Source organism: Dipodomys merriami, unplaced genomic scaffold (assembly GCF_024711535.1).
Source record: "Dipodomys merriami isolate MVZ:Mamm:240054 unplaced genomic scaffold, mDipMer1.0.p SCAF_4, whole genome shotgun sequence".
Lineage (NCBI taxonomy): Eukaryota > Metazoa > Chordata > Mammalia > Rodentia > Heteromyidae > Dipodomys > Dipodomys merriami.
Window position 1 is genome coordinate 2,989,357 of NW_027205603.1, and position 13,455 is coordinate 3,002,811.

General features: G+C 41.1%; 1 protein-coding gene across 20 annotated transcripts in view; it reads left to right on the plus strand.

Moving 5' to 3' along the window:
* The window catches only part of Celf2 (CUGBP Elav-like family member 2), a 778,786-nt gene that overhangs the window by 610,802 nt on the left and 154,529 nt on the right, over positions 1-13,455 (plus strand). For 19 of the 20 annotated variants that reach the window (XM_069990343.1, XM_069990336.1, XM_069990333.1 and 16 more), the window contains one exon: positions 8,498-8,694. In XM_069990343.1, coding sequence (XP_069846444.1) covers positions 8,517-8,694 — 178 coding nt within the window. In that variant the 5' untranslated portion in view covers positions 8,498-8,516. Of the gene's footprint in view, positions 1-7,969; positions 8,330-8,497; positions 8,695-13,455 lie in introns of those variants that run through there. The other variant, XM_069990345.1, reaches the window with a different exon arrangement.

The following is a 13,455-nucleotide window of genomic DNA, read 5'->3' on the forward strand; positions in this document are numbered from 1 at the left end:
TGTTTTTCAGACCTCTCTCTTTCAAACCTATGAGGTGCCTGACATAAAGCAACTCATCAATAACTAAGAATGAGAAGGAAAGGAATGATTTTATGTAAGAATAACTTGCAGAGGGTTTGAAACTCTGCAAGGAGAAATCTTTGCTTTGCCCAACCAATGATTTTTTTGCAGTGAGTGAAGGGCTTATAAATCTACCTTGATAATTGTCTGTTGCACAAATAAGTCCAGATGAACTCCTGCTAACTCAGGAGTTGTTTTCCTTAGTAATCACTGTGGTTAGAACTTGGCAGGCATGTCTGTGTCGTTTACTTCTCTTGACATGCAGCCCTTATTGTCATTACTTGCTGCCAGACTATGATAGGAGGGAGGGCTATATTTATTAAATCAGTTTTCATTTTGGAAAGTATGGTCCCATAGTTTGAAGATACAGCTCAGTGGTACAGTGTTTGACTGTCATACATAATACACTGCATTTTATCCCCAGCACTACCACCATCCACCCCACAAAAATGTGGACCTGACATTTATCTTCATTTGTAATGATTCACTTTTTAGTTAATTGATAGCTAAAATAATCGCTTCTCAATCATCCAAAAGAGCCATTTCCAGCTACTTCCCCACAGCAGAGAAGTAAGTTTATCGGTATTCAGCAAGTAAGTCAAACTGGGCAAGCACCATGGATCTACCACTAGGGCAGGAAGTGTATCCGAGAATGGACCTCCTGGCTGGCTTTTCTTCTCATCTGTAACATGGGGGCCACAAAACTAACCCCAGTCAACCAGGAGAAGACTTATCACATTGAGCCCCTAAAGCACTTTGGAAATGTGAAATCCCTTGTAGGTCTTTTTTGAGGAAGATTATTTCCCTGTTGCCATTTCTAAAAGTTCATCTGAAACAACTACCCTCTCTGTGCAAATGCCTCTTGCTCCTCCCTAAAGTCCACTGAACTATTTCTGACAAATCACAGAAGGAAATGAGTTTCCAGATGGGGGCTATCTAGCTTCAGTCCCTTCCCAGCAAGAATTATTGTATGTTCACCTACCAGATACCCCTGCATGCCTCCCAAATTTGCTTCTTTGTGGAAATTTTCCCGCTTTCTACTTTTTACCAGCAATCAAGTTGAAGAAGGTAATCAAGTTCCCCTTTTACTTGTTGAGCCCAAACATTGGTATTCTGTGACCTTTTCTGCAGGAAAATTCCCTACAAGTCATGGCTGCATTTTATCTTGGCAAACAGATGTATAGCTTTTAGACCTCCCACCAAATACAACCCAGTATTAACCCTAGTAAAATAGCAGTGCCTTCTTTCCTACTTGTCTGTGAAAGAAAATGCCTTGTGCATTCCTAAAAAATTACTTTTATTGCTGGGTGGCTCACTCTTGTAATCCTTACCACTTCAGAGGCTGAGATCTGAGAAATTGCTGCTTGAAGCAATGTACATTCCCTGGCAGGAATGTTCATTAGACTCTTATCTCCAAGTAAGCAACAAAAAGCTGGAAGTAAAGGCATGACTCAGGTAGAAGAGCACTAGCCTTGAGCAAAACTCAGAGATTGCATTCAGCACTTGAGTTTAAACCCTGGGACGGACACACACACACACACACACACACACACACACACACACACACACACACACACACACACACACACACACACACACACACACACACACACACACACACACACACACACACACACACACACACACACACACACACACACACACACACACACACACACTCTCTCTCTCTCTCTCTCTCTCTCTCTCTCTCTCCTCTCTCCTCTCTCCTCTCTCCTCCTCTCTCTCTCTCTCTCTCTCTCTCTCTCTCTCTCTCTCTCTCTCCTCTCTCTCTCTCTCCTCTCTCCTCTCTCCTCTCTCCTCTCTCCTCTCTCCTCTCTCCTCTCTCCTCTCTCCTCTCTCCTCTCCCTCCCTTCCATTCAATTTATGTCAAAGTCTGGGGAGCATATTAGGAATTGAGCATAAAGTAACCATGAACCTTTTCTTCCAGAGAACTAATTGACTTAAACTTTGAGCAGTGGAGAAGGCTTTTGTCTCTTTGAGGTATTCACTAGCTGATAAATGTCTGTCTCACTTCAGAGATTTGGGGCCTCATTCTGTAATTGATGTAGTTGTAATTGAAACTATTTTACTATACACAACAAATACTAACAATACCTTCCAGTTAAATACAAGAGTGTCTTTTTTTCATATCTTTTTGGTGTTAAAACTGATATCTGGGGAGTTTTAATTTTACCAAAAGCATCTCAGTACCTCTGGTCAACTATAGTTAGGACACAGCTGTTCAGACCAAGAAACAAGCTGTGCCCTGTTGAAAAGTGGAGATGGGGGTCTTCTTCGTTGCAATGATTGAGTGGTACATTTTTTTGGGGATCCAGTCGTGGGCCTGAACTCTGGTCCTGAGCACTGTCCCTCAGCTCTTTACCTCAAGTCTAGTGCTCTACCATTTGAGCCACAGCACCACTTCCGGCTTTTTTTTCTGCATATGTGGTGTTGAGGAATCGAACCCAGGACCTCATGCATGCAAGGCAAGCGTTCTACCACTGAACCACCTTCCCAGCCCGCGTGGTACATTTTGAAAGGCATTGCAGTTCCCAGAGCTTGAGGTTGAAGAGCAAATGAGAAATTTTTAATTACTGTGGTAAAGTTAAAGTGATTGAACATCCTAAAGATGGAGTGGGTGTGGTTTTGGCAGGTCTTCCTGCCCTCCAGCAGGAAGTACTGCCTATTTTCCAAGTGCTGAGATGTCAGTCTGTGAAGAGAAAATGCCCAACACCCAAATGGACAATGTAGAAGACTATGTAGAAGGCAGTGCAGTGAATATTGCCCAATTTCATGCATATCCTGCAGACTAACAGAGTTTTCAGACCCATTACCAGGTGTTTCCTCTGCTTTTACTGAGGGCAGCTCAGGCTTGAATGTGCTGTTACACAGTGATCCTAAGAAAATGATTGGAGTGTCCTTTGAAAGCGTGACTGGTCAGCTGACTGAAATGAGGGGACATCAGCTAAGGTTGTTAGAAAGAGCCCTGACTCAAATTGAGATGGATAGTTCTCTAGCAACACCCCTAACAGCTGGCCACTCACAGCTCTGTCTGAGCCTGTGATTCTTCCCACACCTGTATTACATGACACCTTGTCTACTCTCTGACCTCTGCATAGTTGTCCGTGAGCTTGGAAAAGAATGAATTGGACATGCAAGGCAAAAATAATACCAGGGTTTCAGGTAGCTGATCGTATTATTTAAATCATCTTTTCCATAAGTCAGGCTCTGCATGTAAGCCAAATCCACAGAATTACAGAAATTAAGAATCAGATTGAAGCTTCTTTTTATCTCTTCTTACAAGAGAGGAAACTGAGTTACAGGGTATTTATGTGATTTGCTTGAGGTCACACAGGTCAAGTAAATCAGGACCAGAACCCAGGCTAGCCAGCCTCCTATCCATCAACCTGCAGTTGAGCACCTCTACTAATAATATCATTTTTCTGGCTTTGCATTACTACTTTTACAAAGCACCTCCACAGACTGATACATATAGCTGAATTTCAACTCCAATCAGTTTTTTTAAGGGAGAAATACATTTGTGTCTGGACCATTTAAATAAAATAAAAATTAAAGTCTTCCACTGATAAGCCACATTTGAAGTACTTGATAGCTACATGAAAGCTATTCACTGCAATGCCACAATGGATTGTTCAGCTTTGGGTCATTTCTGTCATGGCACACAGTTTTGTAGCATGTAAGCCACTCCAAAGAACAACAATAAAAATACTGGAATAATAAAATTATAGATAAGTACCAAGGGATTAGCTATCTTCAGACAACACTTTCCTAAGACAGTCATCTTTTTGTATAGTTTTTGGTTAAGCATATGTGCTGAAGATGACATTTTATGTCATTTTGGGGAACATTAATACAGCTATTTATGGCCATGTGACATTTCTTGTAGCCATTTTGTAAATTTATTGATCTTCTTTTTACAAACTGGAAGATTAGAAATCTTATTTCTCATTTCTTTTCTCCGAAAGGAAACCCACAAATCAATTGCCCTTATAAAAAGCTTATTGCCCTGGAATTAATAGTATATTGAGTCAGTTGTTATATTTTAATGATATTTAACTTCTTTAGAGGCACCTCAGAAAAATTTGCAAATCCATTTTTTATCTAGTTCATTTTACTAGAAAATAAAGTAGGGAAATAGGTCAGTGCTGTGCTACAAGCAAGAAGTAAGCATTCTGATTTTTTTGCCCCCAACATCATTATGCTTTCATCTTGGCTTAGAGACTGATAGTAACAATATTCACTGGCTTCATACTCTCCGACTTATGGTCTCATTCCATATGGCATCTGTCCCAAAGGAGCTTTCCAGTGACTCCCTTGACAAGAGCCAAAGCTGAATTGGCACTCAGGATCACTATACTGGAGAAGATAGGAGGAGATGACTTTGGATAAATCCACATTCTATAGTCCTTTTCCTTAAGGTATGACATTGGAAAAGGCACATTACCTCTATGACAATCAGTTGCTTCAACTCCAAAATGAAGATGATTCTAACTGAAACTATGATATAGTATGTCAAGTACTTGACAAAAATTCCTGACAGAGTAGTAGGCCTTCAGTTGTTATTATTTGAATTTGAAACTTAAGTGTCTGCATTTTAGAACGTACTGTGTACTAATGTGCTAATGATGACTAAGGAGAAACAGGCTAGTCTAACTGCCTAAGCCAATCAGATTCTTAAGTTAAAGATCTTACTGAGCCAGGCACTATGGCTCATGCCTGTAATCCTAGCTACTCAGAAGGTTGAGATCTAGAGGATCAAGGTCCATCTCAGGCAGGCAGAAAAGTCCATGAGATCCCATCTCTAAACAACCAGCAAAAAGCAGGTATGGAGATATGGCTCAAATACTAAAGTGCCAGCTGGGTAAAGGCCCTGAGTTCAATTCAAGGTATTGCCAAAATAAGTAAGTAAATCAAAAGTTTTACTCTGAGGATCTTTCAGAGGTTTGAGAACTTGTGCCCTTAGTTATTGTCTGTGAGGAACACATTGGCTTTATATAGCCTCTTATAAGTAAGCCCCAAAGGTTTAACTTCAAAGATATAATTTCTGGCTTGTTTAGAAGTGTCTGCACCCACATCAAAAGTGCAAAAGGAATCATTGAGTATCTAGAAACAAGCTACAGTTTGGAAGCTTTGATGGATTACAGGGAAATTAACCAGTGTGTAAGAAGACATAGGATTCTCTTGGTATGAGGTTAACAATGGGGAGTAGTCAGTGAGATATACCACCTGTTCCAAATAAAAGCTTCTCACTGGGACGAAAGGTGTGGTGATGGTATTTTTAACTGATCCAACAAATAGACATGATTGGAGTTACTTAAGGATAGGATTGTAGTGACCTTAGCACTTTATGCATATAATTGAGAGGTTATTTGCAAAAATACAAGTAACTATGCATGAAAGATACTCCACAGTGTGATGCTGCAGGAATAAAGAAGTGAAGGCAAAAACTAGGAGAAAATGAGGGAGGGAGTAACACTGTCCAAAAAAAAAGTACTTACTACCTGACTTATATAACTAACTCCTGTATATCACCTTTACAATAAAATTTTTTTAAAAAGAGATAAATGGGGACTGAAACACTCTTAGGTGATAATTGAGAAGACAGAGATTTTAAAGTAGCCTTAAAGGACCCAAATCCAGTGCTTTGCACCATTTTTTCCCACAAATGGAAGGAAGAAAGTACCTCTTTTAGTGCTACTGTATGTTTGCAATGTGATTCTTGGGATCCAGTAAGACTTGCTCTTGATTTTGTCTTCTTATTCATTTTCTATGAGATGTTCACTGTCAACACAAATCAGACTGAATAGAAGGCCACATAGTAGATTAGAAATACTTTGCAGCTCAGTGTACCTGGGTTTGCATTCTAGTTCTATAATTTATAAGCTTGTAACCTTAGGAAAGGATATTATTTCTTAGATGTTGACATCTGAAAAATTACTTTGTCATAGAATTGCAATGAGAGTTTTAAAATGTAAAGCATGGAACACAGTATCTAGTATGTAAAATGTATTATTATTACAGGACAGTCAGCTGACTGAGGGGGATGGTAATAGTGAACTTAAGATCTAGGATACAAACCTTCAACCTTCTCAGCTCTTGTCCTTTTATATCACTCAGTGGTTTATGTTTTTTGAGAAAGGCATAGGCCTTTCTCAAAAAGAAACACTGAGGAATGTTTGCTCTAGAATTCTAAGTTTAGATATTAGGACAGTGTGCCATGGCCTACCTCGTCTAATATTAATCATGGTCTGTACAGACAAGATGCAACTCTTTTCTTTCTTTTTCTTTTTGAGCTTCTTCTCGGTTAGCTAAGACCTGTGGCAGTACCTTCCTCCTTGCACTCTAGCTAGTTGTCAACAGCAATAACCACAAGTCCTTCCTGTCCCAGAAATAAGTCTTGCCACACTCTCGGTTCTCATTGTGCTGTGAACACTGCTTCTGTGCTGCATTGGCCTCTGCCACCACCCCCTGCCTCACAGGCACAGCTTCACAGGGTTAAAGTGCTCATTGAATTCTCAGAGCGAGTAGACAAGAAGTATAGGTGCATAAGAACAGCTCTAATATAAACAACCATTACATTATACCTAAATTGATGAAAGAAGATTCTGTGCTCAGTATTTTATTCAGCAGAACATTTTTATAACAATAAGGCTGATTAGAGAAAGCTCCAAAAATGCTTCAAGTGAGACAGTCTGATTGTTTATCACAAGGATAAAACAAAGTGGTAAAATAAGGGGATAAGAAGTAGAAATCGGAGGCCAGACCTAGCAAAGAATATTTGCCATCATTTTCCTCTTTAGATTAAATCTAATTCGAGATTTCTCTTTTCCCTCGGCTTAGGGGCATTCGTGTTCTTTTCTTTCTTCCAAAGTATACAAGATAAGGCTAGACCCGCCAAAGATTTAAAGTGTTCTTTTTGGATTATTTGTTGAATATTTCCCTGAGGCTTCAGAAGAATCACATCTGCCATTTACAGTTGGGTTGTAGTCACTGTTTCCCCTTTTAACCTTTTGCACTGAGCTGGGTGGTCACCGACAGGGCTGTGTAGGTGCTGCTAGGGGTCTGTCCACTTTCAGCTCTTCCAGCACCTTGTATTTTGAGCTGAGTAGCTGAACCAAGAGCTCTGCACTGCAAATGAGTGCTGTTGAGAGGCGTTCATTGAGTCGTCTTCTTGGCAGAGTAGCTGGTATACAGTACCATATGTGGGGAGACAGAGAAGAAAAAGCTATGTGATTTTGCTTTGATAATTTACTGTAGTTCCAATGAGAGGTCAAGGAAAGAAGGAATGTCTTCATATTGCATGATGGTGACCAGAACTGCAGGCCTCAAACAAATACTGTCCTTCAAACAGGAATTTGGGAAACAACATTAGGAAGACAGAGGTGTAAAAGCTTATGGTTTTTTTCTTTGTATCAGTCCCAAATATTTACTGAAGCTCAGAGAAGAAAAGACAGACTCTCCCCCCCCCCCCAACATGTGATTGTTTAGAACTTAAGTGCTACATCTGGAAGTCAGATATACAGAGAGCAATTTATGGAGTGTGAAAGATTTGAAATATTCAGTGTCCTTTAGTGGGAACTCAACTTTCTGGGGCTGCTTTTTTTTTTTTTTCTTTTTCAGCACAAAGGCGATTCTGAGATGCTTTTGCCTCTGTGAATTAAGCCCTTTGTGCCCGGGTCCCTTAAACAATGTGCTTTTTAAAGGGAGCCCCCTCCCAGCTCCAGCCCTTTTCTCCAGTGTGGGCAGCCAATCAGCAGCACTGAGCTGCGTGGCTGGAGCGCTTTCCATTCTGAGCAGCAACAACGTACTAATTTGATGCACACATGGATGCCTCGCGCACTCTGCAAATTCATCACCAGCATCTTGCATTAGTCATCTGACAACTGCCAAGTGTTTTCATTTTCTTCCCATGTGACTTTATTATTACCACCTCTCTCCTCTCTTCCAAAAATCTCCAAAAAAGGGTGGGAGTGGGGGAAAAGGGAAAGAGATCCAGCAGACACCCAACCCTGCCTTTCTTTCCCAGTGACAGTGAACGCAGAGCTGATAACGCTGCCTCTGCTCTGCCGTGTTGATGGCAGCCTGGCAGATTGAGACCTGCACTTAACTCGCAGCTGCCTCCCAAGCCTGGTTCTGAGATGTCCACGCCCTGGGTGACAGGCAGCCCAGCGCTGCCCTGTGCTCAGGAGGCAGTGCTGAACAGCATGCAGTGAAAGCCTCCTTACTGCCGCCGAAGAGCGACCTAATGGTGCCTCTGCTTTGTTTTAGTTCATCCAATTTCTACCACTCGTTGGGCACTTTCCCCTGTGCTCCTCTTCCTCTTCCTTCCGCCGCCTCACCCCCACCCCCACTCTTTTTTTCTTCCCGTCCCTCACCCTGCAGCCCTAACTCTGGCTCCTGGTTCCGTTTTTGACAGTAACGGCACAGCCAACAAGATGAACGGAGCTTTGGATCACTCAGACCAGCCAGACCCAGATGCCATTAAGATGTTTGTCGGACAGATCCCCCGGTCGTGGTCAGAAAAGGAGCTGAAAGAACTTTTTGAGCCTTATGGAGCTGTCTACCAGATCAACGTCCTCCGGGACCGGAGTCAGAACCCTCCCCAGAGTAAAGGTATGGACAGCATGGGGTGTGCGTACAGTGGGGGTTGGCCCAAGTGCCCAGTGGGCATTGAGGCTGTTATGGGCATCATTGGACTACCCAGAGCTACCCAGAGCCCTCAGCCAGCAGGAGGGAGGGAGGCAGAGAAGGAGAGAGTGCTAGCTGGAAGCAGCTGATGCTGGCAGCCCTTGTGCTCTGGCTGCTCTTCTCTCAGCTCCTCCCTGTGCAACTGCCTGCCCACTGGGACAGGTGGGACACAGGAAGGAGGGCAGGGACACTGCCCAGCCTCTGTGCAGGCACCTGATTGCTCCTGTGAGGTCACTTTCTAGGCAGTCCTGATTCTTCCTGGGTGGGGTGGCAGCTCTTCTGAGGAACAGTGTTTCTCAGCTCTGTAACTCTTTCTATGCTTCCTTCCCATGACTTCTCTTATAATTACAATTGTATTTCACTTCCCACAGCCTGTGGGGACCTCAACATGTGTAATAAACTGTTAGTGTGATACTACTGGTGCAAGAAAATAAGGGCTCAGTTTTATGTGATACTACTGGTGCAAGAAAATAAGGGCTCAGTTTTAGGAGAGACGACCATTCTGGGGGATAGCAGGGATCATTAAGTGAAGTGTGCATTTCTGAGCCAGGAGTAGTAGCACTCTAGTGGTTTGAGATAGTTAGCACACCTTCAGAAATGCTTTGAGGTTTACGCCCTTATTGGTGGTAAGATTAAAGTGTACAATCCAGTGCTCATTCCTGCCTCCATTTTAAGATGATGGGGATGGGGATGGAGGTAGCAGTTATTAAAACAGAGAACAGGAACCAGAGATGCCTCTGTGTATTCGAGTCCTACTTTGTCAGCTATGTGCAGACTGAATTTAAAATATCTTTTCTGTTGCTGCCACTTGGGTTCTATCGCTATTTTAACCTTCCCGCTTTAACCATTTGGTCTTCACACGGATGTTCATCTCTAAAATCTCCAGTTCCTTTTTCTCTGTGTTTTAATAGTACGTATACATCTGAGACATGCCAAGCCTATTTTTTTAACATAGCATTTCATTAAGAAAGCTCTTTGTTTTGCTTATATGAGTGTGTGTGTGTGTGTGTGTGTGTGTGTGTGTGTGTGTGCGCGCGCGCGCGCTGCTATGAGGGCTTGAACTCAAGGCTTTGTGCTCTGGTTTGGCTTTATTACTCACAGCTGGCATTCTACCACTTAAGCTATACCTCCAGTCTGGCATTTTGCTGGTTAATTGGAAATGGAGTCTTACAGACTTTTCTGTCCAGGCTGGCTTTGAACCTCAAATCTCAGAGGCTAAGGCCTCCTGAATATCTAGGAATATAGGTGTAAGCCACCCATATCTGGCTTGTATGTGCTGTTTAGTTAGGCAAATGAATATTGGCTCATATCTTTTTACTGTCAAGGAGAAATCTTCTGACTGAGAAATGCTGGGCCATCTCTTGGTCTGACAAGGTTTTGGATAACTTTTTTTAAAGAATTTAAAAACTGGGGCTGGGAAGGTGGCTCAGTGGTAAAGTGCTTGCCTTGCACGCATGAGGTTCTGGATTTGATTCCTCAGCACCACATAAGCAAAAAAGCAAAAAGCCAGAAGTGGTGCTGTGGCTGAAGTGGTAGAGCTCTAGCCTTGAGCTGAAGAGCTGAGGGACAGTGCCCAGGCCCAGAGTTCAGGCCCCACGACCAGACCCCCCCCCAAAAAAAAGAATTTAAAAACCTAGTTGCAATACTCATTTTTTTAAAGACAGACTTTCCTTTAGGTTATGTTCATAAGACTCTAGTTCATAAAGGGTGACACTAAGGTTGTTGAAAAGAGGCCACAGAATTTTGTCACTTCGAACTTAATCAACCTATACTTTGAAAAATAGGAAATTAGTTATCCAAACATCAATAGAATAAAAAAACTGGAGGAATTAGAACAATATTGAGAACTATTACTGAATATATTATGAAGCTATTTGTCCAGATGTTTCCTAAATTGAGGCTAGTCTAGTACTTGCACAGTATCCTTTTGAGGAGAAATTGTGTAATACATAGCACAAGCTAAGGAATTGCCACATAAGGACCCTCCCACACTTAGAATATCACCCAAAAGAAAAATAGGCCAGAGCAGTGACCATAGTTCATCCTTAGCTAGAAAAATGTGACAGGATTTTTGGTTCTATTATTTCTCAGAATGAGCTCTCACAGAATCAGAGCTCACTTACTGATGACACCTGCTCATTAGCACTTTGTAGCTTTTGCATATTCTTTCCTTAGCCCAAAGATCTTTCTCCTACTTAAGTAAATACTTGAGTGTGACCTACTTACTCTACCACTCTGTCTCCAATGTTCCTTTAAGCAATACCTCATCCAGACTGTATGTGAGTCTATACCTTTGTGAACTTCCACTTAATAAATCTTCTAACTAATTTCGTGGAAAAAAATATGCAGAAGCTATAGATCTTAGGGAAGGAAGCTTCATGAAGGAACTTTGGGGGCTCTGGATTAGAAACTTCATGTGTATTTTCATCTGGCTTTTACCAACCTCTTGAAAGTAGATTGATATTAGTCACATTTTAGAGAAGAAGAAACTAAGGCTCAAAAAAACCCTAACAATTATAGTCTAGTTTACCCAGCAGATATGTCAGGTAGAGATTTTCACATCCTTCTTCATGTATTTGCATCATTTTTCCTCTCTGCAATGAAACCAGAAACTAGCTCTGATCTCCATTTCTTGATTTGAGTCAGAAGTTTCTCCTTGACCTAAGAGTTCCCCAGTGAAAGGAAGGAATTTTCGCCCTTTTAAAACACAGTGAATTTCATCTCTGCCTTTGCGTTTGGATCATGCATCGCTCCATCTCAGGGTGCCATGGGCTCAGAGTTACAGATGAAATCATTCAAATCTCACCTTTGGAAATACAGGTCAATTCTCATTCCTGTGAACCCCAAGTCTCACATAAAATATTGCCTGAAATGCATGGACTGTCGGCCAACCTTGAGAGGACTTTTGTCATACAGAATTCTCTGTTGTAAGGTTATTTGTTGTGATGAGAATTAAACTATGTAATGATTATCTCTCAGAGAATTACAGCCTTTAGTCCCTTATATATAAAGAGCAACAGCCACAGCTTTCTTTCTGTTGATACTTATGTATGCCATGTATTATTTCATCTGCTTATATGTGAACTAGGACGCTACATTAATCACCTTCATTAGCCCTTCTGACTCCCACTGGCATTTATCCCTTCACCAGAGGCTGTTTGACTTTGCAGTTATTCTTACTCTCTTTTTTTTTATTTTGAGAGTGTACAGTTAAGTCTTCACAGGGCCACTGTCAGAACTTCAGAAACTAGAATTACTTGAAGACTCTCTAAATGTAGTTTAAACAATTCAGGTAAAGCTTTGGGAGTGGCCTTGATTCATTGCTCCCCTGACCTTGAGAGTCCAAGGAAAGACACAAAGTTAGACTATTCCTTATCCAGGTGAATTAGGACTTTTTTTCTCTCTTTACATTTTATAATCTGTTTAATATTACAGCATAATTTTTTCATATTTTCATCCTCTAACAGTTAGAATCTAATCAGCTGAGGTGGTTTATGCCTGTAATCTTAGCTACTTGGGAGGCAGACTATTAGGAGAATTACAGTTGAAGGCTAGCTCAGGCAAAAAGTTGTTGAGACCCTATCTCAATCTATGAAAAGCTGGGTATATTAACACGTGCCTGTCATCCCAGCTACTCAAAGAGCACAGATAGAAAGATTGTAATCCAAAAAAGTTCTGGAGAAAGAGCAAGCCCCTATTTTTAAAATAACAAAAATAAGAACTGGGAAATAGAGCTACTGAGACTCTAACAAACAAAACTATTTCATAGTTTATGATATATGGGCATGTTTTATTTTAAGGTTATCTGCCAAGTCTATGAATGGTGAGGAATAACACATAGTAAATAAAAACATGGCTTTTAAAATCTGGCAGACCTAAATTCTTTTTTTCTTTTTGGCTCTGCCATTTCCTAGGATGCCTTGGGTATATTACTTAATCACATCTAACAGTGGTTATATTTCCTCACAGAGCTGTTGAAGTAAGGAAGTTACATGGTTTGCACAGAGGGTAGGGTATGGTATAGGCATATGATGACAGGAGCACATTTTAGTTATCACTGTCATCATCACTGTCCCAAGAACTTGAAATCTAGTAAGAACAATAAAGACAGTGCACAGATAACTAATATAAGAGAGCAGGAGCAGAGGGCAAGTCACAAAGAATGAGCTAGACATATTAAAAATGGGTGTCAGAGAGTAAGAATATACAGCTTATAGAAAAAGGGAAGATTTGACATCTTTACCAAATCTAAAAAATAATAATAGGATCTTAATAAGTAGAAGTACTAAACATTACAAGGGGATGAGACTGCCTGATTCAATCCAGCAGGTGAGAAAGTTCATTCTGGAAGCAGAATTCTCCCAAGTTTTGAGAAAGTATAAACTATATGAAATGAAATGGGAAAAGGAGAATTCACAGAGTCTATATCTCATAGTTTAGGGCCAGTTTTTTTAGAGGGCCTTTATTTTTTTATTAGCATACATTAGTTGAACGAAAGTAGTTTCATTAGCCAGGCACTGATGATTCACACTTGTAATCCTAGCTACTTAGCAGGCTGAGATCTTAGAGTCCTGGTTCAAAGCTAGCCATGGCAGGAAAGTCCGTGAGACTCTTAATTCCAATTAAACATCAAAAATCCAAAAGTGGAGCTGTGGCTCAAGTGGTAGAACATTAGCCTTGAGCTCA